At 38.5% G+C, this 6950-nt stretch overlaps 1 protein-coding gene across 7 annotated transcripts; it reads right to left on the reverse strand.

Annotated features, from left to right (window-relative positions):
• Positions 1-244: 244 nt before the first annotated feature.
• LOC113760740 (heterogeneous nuclear ribonucleoprotein Q) lies at positions 245-6563 on the reverse strand. Of its 7 annotated transcripts, none has more exons than XM_027303432.1 (9): positions 6451-6563; positions 4577-4974; positions 4368-4484; positions 4085-4225; positions 3790-3969; positions 2096-2300; positions 1047-1228; positions 854-942; positions 245-784 (listed from the first exon to the last, which is right to left on the reverse strand). In XM_027303432.1, exons 2-9 carry the CDS (start codon positions 4970-4972, stop codon positions 652-654), a joined length of 1443 nt encoding a protein of 480 aa, XP_027159233.1. In that variant the 5' UTR covers positions 4973-4974; positions 6451-6563; the 3' UTR covers positions 245-651. The 7 variants fall into 7 exon arrangements, with proteins under 7 accessions (XP_027159233.1, XP_027159235.1, XP_027159234.1 ...); XM_027303434.1 differs by lacking the exon at positions 6451-6563 and adding an exon at positions 6230-6300; XM_027303433.1 differs by lacking the exon at positions 6451-6563 and adding an exon at positions 6035-6220.
• Positions 6564-6950: the final 387 nt, after the last annotated feature.

Below are 6950 nucleotides of genomic sequence, written 5' to 3' on the forward strand. Positions count from 1 at the left end.
TTATGAGTTTCAGTTTGAGAGGCTCAATTCCTTTGTGTATTGTACAAACTCCTTTTATTCTTCCACGTAAAATGTATGGCGTTCTTTCCCGGTTCCGCATCTCTTCAATATCAAAGCTCCGTTCACGGGAAGAAGAAATATATGAATTCTCAAACGAGAACGACATTCGTACAACACTTTCTTTTGGGGTTGTTCTATAGATCCAACATCTTTAAACGATCAGATAAAAGCAAGAAATGGAAGATTAATGTTTTAAAAGGCATTCGCATCCACATTGTTTCTTCAAAAGAAGAAATTGTTTTCGACACTCGAGAAGCTTGGGAGGTTGCTTGTACGAAGCCTACACTCTCGCCACACCATGACCTTCGTTTTTAGTGTTCCCTTTTTTTTCCTTTCTTTGGATCACATGATAGGGGAAAAAAATAACAAAAAAAAAAACAAGCAATGTGAAAAATCAAGGGTAGGTCCTAACGCCATCAACAGCCCGGGATGAATTACAGCCCCCCCTGCTAACCACGTTGCTGGCCATTTCTTCTAATCTGATTCCCTCTCTTATATGCTCCGGATAGCCAGTAAGACGAGCAGACTAAATTTTAGGTGTAGCTAGGCATAACTAACAATCTGAGTCCAGTACATCACATCAATGGTCTCCTAGTATGGCCGATACCGCCTGTTGCGCCCAGTGTCATCACTGCTGGCACTTGTTCCTCCTCGGCCAGCGCCATTGCCCCTATCATTCCTACGAGGTCGGACTGGCGGCATCTGTATGCCGGGCTGCTGACTGCTAAAACCAAAACCAGTCAGAATCTCACCTCCAAAGCCAAAACCACAGTGGAAGGGAAGGGCAACTTACAGAACATAGCCAATTTGCCCATCTGGGAGAACCATTGGCACCATCTGCATCCCTGCCGGCATTGGACCCCTTCCATAAATCATAGGCTGCTGAAAAGTGAAAAAAAAAAAAAAAAAACCCATGAAATAAGCAACTTTCTAGCAAAGCACACATTATTCAGTTCATAGGCTGCTAAAGTCTGGATTAGAAGTACCTGCTGAAATCCAGCCACTGCACCATATCCAGGAGCTACTTGGCCAAATGGATTCATGGGAAAACCACCATACCCAGAAGGAGGGATAAAATTAGGAAGAGGTGCAGAACTGGGAGAATGATGAGCCACATCAAACTTCTTTTCGCTCTGAGGCTTTGCAAGGACCACTTCCAATACTTGGCCTGATTCCCACAAAACTTACTATAATTAGCCAAACTGAGGAAAGAAACGAGACCAACTCTCAAGGGCACGAGACCAGACTGAATAGCATTTGATACTTGCATATTTCAGGTTCATCTTATTTCTTCAGCAGCATGTCAACAAAGAGGAAAAAATGACATCATCCTGACTCAAACTCCATGCGCAGAAACATGCACACCGACATACACTAAATGAAACAAGAATTAGCAGTCAACAGTTCTGCCAAAGTTGGTGTCGGTGTATTAGTTTGCCTTGAATAGAAAATCGAGATCAGAGGAGATCTATCACCTACTGTTTCTAAATATAACTAGCATTTTAACTGAAGCTAAAAGAAGAAAAGAGGTTGAAAAGGACCATACTAAGCCGGACATGAGATACACATATTCAGATACCTAATTCATCACACAAAATTATGCTTCTAGAAACATGACCAGATCTTTCAACAGTCTCGTTTACAGTGGTTAGAAATGTAACAAAGTGATGTTTGGACTTTGAATAGGTGCAGACAGAAGACTTAGTGAATGACAAGGAAATAAGAAGGCTGAGCAACGTATGGCATATGCTAATCCGAGACAAGTGAGAAGCACAAAATTGACTTTTAAGCGTACTATGGTTTTGTTCAAGCAAATCAATCTAATTGGCATTTCATAAATCCATCAAAACTGTCAACCTAGAGCCTGTCAACCTAGAGCCAAGTAGATCCACCATTAACCCTTTCACCTAAAAAGGTTCATTGGTCATCTCTATACATGTACAAACCTTCAATATTACCCCCAAAATTGCTTATTATATGCTTGTAACTTTTTGAAATTATAATTTATCCGACTCAAAGTAGACCCAGAAAGTACCATTAATATCATATTTTTCTGTTTCTTTGATTGCCTTCAAAGCACTTGACCTCTCTGCATAATGGACAAAGCCAAAATCCCGTTTGCCTCCACTTTTGGCAGGCGGCATAATGACTTTAGTGACTTCCCCATGCTGCTGGAATAGTTCCTTCAACTGTTCAATAGAGGTGTTCTCAGGTATGTTCTTCACATAAAGAGCCTTGACCTGTAATACTCTTATGTGAGTTAAGCCAGAAATCCAGTATCACAAAAGCTTCAAAAGTGAAAAGGAATGATATGATTCAACTATCATTGTAAAATTCTTCATTCACTTATTTTCGATGAGATAGAAAATTTATCTTTAACATTGACAGATATAACATGTATAATAACCTTTAGCTAGAGGATACTAGCAGTCAAGTTATCCCAAAAAGCAAAACTTTTGAAGAATTAAAAAAACAAGAATACATTAATGGGAGGTTGAGTTAAGCGCAGCAAGTCATTCCGGCAACACTGATGAAGACATTGCAAGCAATTCCATCACATGAATTGTCCAACACAGTGCTAAAAATTTTTCCCCATTTTTAAAACAGAATTGAAAGATGTCCTGAGTATGTAACTGCATCAGGGGATGATGCTTAAAGTAAAGAAAAATTAAGTTTTGATACTAAGATGACTGCTTAGTCTACATCACTGCAAACTGCTCCTTTTACACCAGAATAAACAAACTATGAAAAACATGTGTTGTTGCTCATCAACTCCATGTCAACTTTTTTTTTTTTTTAGTCTAAGTGACAGTTCATACTGAAGTCCAGCAATTGAAATTCTCTGAATCAAACCATAGATAAGATATACCACTACTGAACTTCTAAATTCTTGAATCATCTTTCCACCCCATCATGATATTCCGCCTTTGCATGCTAAAGTTCCACAAGATGTTATTGATGAAGAGTTTTACATCAGTTCATATGTAGGATTTTCTGGTTATTTATCTTCTGAACCCCCTCCGAAAATAACAAGGTGGCAGCACCAATTTATAAACCAACTTTGCTGCCCTTTCTTTATGACAGTTACTCAAAGAACTTCATTATGACTTTCTAAAAGCAGTCAGATCCAACTAAGGATGCAAAGAAACAATGGTGGTTGTCAACCAATAGTTGAAAGGGACACACCTTGCCCATGTAATTGTTAATGTTCAAGTCAATTAATGCCTGTCCAAACAACAATAGTCCTAAGCCACTATATGTGCAATACAAATTCTTTAGCAATACCCATCAGCTGCTTATGAAAAGGTATTGAATTAACACTGAATCTAAGAATTAAGTTGCTAAAATGGTGAATGCCCTAAATATTGGCTTCAAGACAACATAGATACTGCATCTGACGTGGGAGACGCATGTATTAGAATTATAAAATATATCGGTGAGACATGATATCAAGAACTCTGCGTACTTTTAATACAGGGCTAATATCATATCAAATTGTGAGTTCATCCAAAATATCTACTTCTAGAGCATGTTGAGTGAATGAAATCTTATGGAAGTTCATCATCTACACGCCAAAGGCTGCTCTAAACCTTCTATAAGCTTCAAGTTAACATCTTCAATATGTGGACATACTGGTAAAAGATCAGACTGCAAATAAAATTCAATAAAAGGAGGGAAAAAACTTTCACATCTTAAAAATCAACCATTTGCATGAATTTGGGACAATACCTGAGCAGCAGCAGCTGAATGATCAGGTGTGATCTTTGGATCAGCCCAGGTGACAGTTGGGGTATTGCCCTCTAGCTTAAAACTAGTCTTAGACATTTTTTGCCTTGAATAATCAGCACAGGCATTATTGTAATATTCAACAAAAGCAAACCCACGATTACGATTTGGATTATGTGGATCCTGTATTTTGAGATTATCACCAGTGAGACCAGCTTCAAGTTGAATGCTGAATAGTGAAAGACTTAAACCTATAACAGTATTCAACTCTGGATATTTAAGGGGAGAAGAGAAAAACCTTTATAAGCTCAATCGTTTCGGCTCCAGGACCAGTGTCATCAATGACTTTTCTGAAGTCATTATCAGTCAAAACCTTAGGGATGTTGCCAATGAACAATCGGTATTTTGTTTCTGACAGTGAACACCTTAAGGTTCTTCCCTATACTCGTGGAACACAGAAGAAGGTACAAATTAGAAGAATATTTCAAAATAAACTAGATAGGTATACTCAAAACACATAAAATTCGACGAGAAATACTGCCAAGAAAATAAAAAAGCTAGATAGATTCTGCAAAAGTTACCTTGAACTCTTTGTTATGTAGTACTTCAATGGCCTTTTGAGCAACATCTTTTGTTTTGAATGCCACAAAAGCAAAACCCTTGCTTTCACCAGTATCCCTATTTTTCATTACTCTTATCTGCAAAGGACCAAAACGATCAAAATTAGACAATAACATTTGGACCACAACCATATATAGCTATAGAATTTCTTCACAGCCTTGGAACTGACCTCAAAAATTTCACCAATGGATTCACAAAGATTCTTGAGGTCAATTTCGGAAACATCTCTGGGAAGTCCACCAATAAATACTTCAGAACCATGAGGAGGAAGACTAAGAAGTTCAGCATGTTCATCATTCTCTACCACATCATTGGAGGAATTCGGGTTTCCCACGTTTTCTGCAAGTTCAGCACCAAGGTCGTTCCTGACGCCTTCGAATAGCTGCTCTTTCCCAGAATCCCCAGGTTGCAAGTCCTCATGTTGTTCATCTTGGTCTTCGCCAATTTCTTCAGCCCCCTCTCCTGCACCTTCATCTTCCATCTGTTCCTCAACATCATCTTCTTCTTCAATATAGTTGTCATCATCAAAATCCACTCGATCATCAATTTCAGCATTCTCAGCCATGGCTACAATATGTTACAGATCTTGTCATTCAACACTCGTGTCCACCAAAATCGCTGCCAGCAAAAAATCTTGCCAGCGAGAATCAGGTAAAGTGGTTCTATGATCTATCAGAGTAGATAACGTCTATATGACAGCATGGAAAGTTTCACACACAATTAGACACAGAGATCATTAAAAGCTAATTCTGTCAGGGATAACGCAATTAGAGTTACCTGGTCAAGCAAAACGCAAAGTTTTAGTAAAAGATGACAAATAGGATGTAGTTGATTAAAATCCAAGCAAAAGTAGAATAACTGGACAAAGGAAAGAAAGGGGTAATTAACAAAAGGCAGTAAACTAAAATCCAGCAGAGACAATCCCAAACTCTTTAAGTTCGAATTCCCCATCTTTTCGTTTTGAAAAGAGAAATAGACAACATTAATACTAGTCGCAAAAGGAATGCTCGAGCAGATTTAGAAGGTCAGTTGCTCTAAGAGCTTTGCAACAAATCTAAGTTATATGATCTGTTATCTTTTTGACAAAAAAAAAAAAAAAAAAAAAAAATACTAGTCGGAATGGAAGCCGACCGCTGCTAGGAACAGTGGCATGAAATTTCAAGTAAAGTTTCACCGAGATAGGCAAAAGTATGACAGTGCAAGGACATCGCAAACAGGATAGAATGACAGAAAATTGGCAAATACAGGAAGAGCGAAAAGAGGAGAAGCAAACAATAACGAACCCCTAGATTTGGGTAGGACATGGACATTAACATTCCCGGAATGATAAGCAGTTAAGGGGAAACAGATAAGTATGTAAAACGAGTTGAAATGTTGTCAAGGAAGGCAGGTGTGGAATTGGATGCAAAATAAATAACCCCAAGGATCAAAACCACAACGGAACCGCACATGTGATGCAGAAGAGTAGATGTAAAGACAAATGCAAGAATTCAAGCAAATGAATGGAAGTAAAACACAGAATTGAGCAGAGTGGTACGAATATGAACATATTAAAATGCCGCTGCAGAGAGAGTAATAAGGATTAAAAAAGCTAAAATAAATAAATAAATGCAAAATAAAGGGATACCTCAAAAACAGAAAAATTCAAAGGCTCATGGTGGAAGTTCAGGTTGGGATAAGCAAAGATAAAAGAAAAAGGGCCACATGTAGTAGTAGCAGAGCTTGAGAGAGCAATATACACACATATAAGATATGTATAGAAGAAGACATGACTGAGACTTTGCAAAACCCAAAAGAGATAGAGATAGCAGTAAATCTTTGCCTTCTTTTGATTTCTCTTTCTTCCTGAATTTGTTTTGTTAAGGGGAAAAGTATCGATTTTTTTTTTTTTTTTTGGGGGGGTTGTGGGGGAGGGGGAGGGGAGTTTCAAAATGAAATTGGGGCTGACTTTCTACTAATTTATTTTTCTCTGCATCTGGGGGGGAGTTGTATTGTTGATGGTGGATGTGGAGGGATTTGAGGGAAGAAGGGAGAGCTAAATACCTGAAACAAGAAAGTAGTAGTAATATTGAGAGAGAGAGAGAGAGAGAAGAGACGCAAGAAGCCGCGCAGACGGGACTACTTAAGGAACCACTCTCTTCTCTCTCTCTCTCTCCCTCCCTCCCTTCCCTCGAAACACCACGACGACAGTTAAACCAAATTAAAAAAGTTTAGAATGGCCCTAATTTGGCTGTTGCCTCTGCATCTGGCTAGGCTAGTTTAGTCTTTCCCAGTCTCTCAAAAATGTGAGTTTGAGCCTTCAATAGTTCAATTCTCTCTCTCTCTCCACTTGAACACTTTTAACTAGTAGTAACTCTTTCCTTCCGAGTCGGACACGGTTTTACTCACCAGCCATTTTAATCTCTTCTTTTTCTTCTTATTGTACACAAAATTCAGCAGCAGCCTAGTGTACGACGGATAATCGGCTTGGACCGACTGACTGAATTTCAACCAGAACTAATGTACTACAACTTAATAAATCCTTTGGTGTACAGAATAATTAC

This window comes from Coffea eugenioides, chromosome 2 (assembly GCF_003713205.1).
Source record: "Coffea eugenioides isolate CCC68of chromosome 2, Ceug_1.0, whole genome shotgun sequence".
NCBI lineage: Eukaryota > Viridiplantae > Streptophyta > Magnoliopsida > Gentianales > Rubiaceae > Coffea > Coffea eugenioides.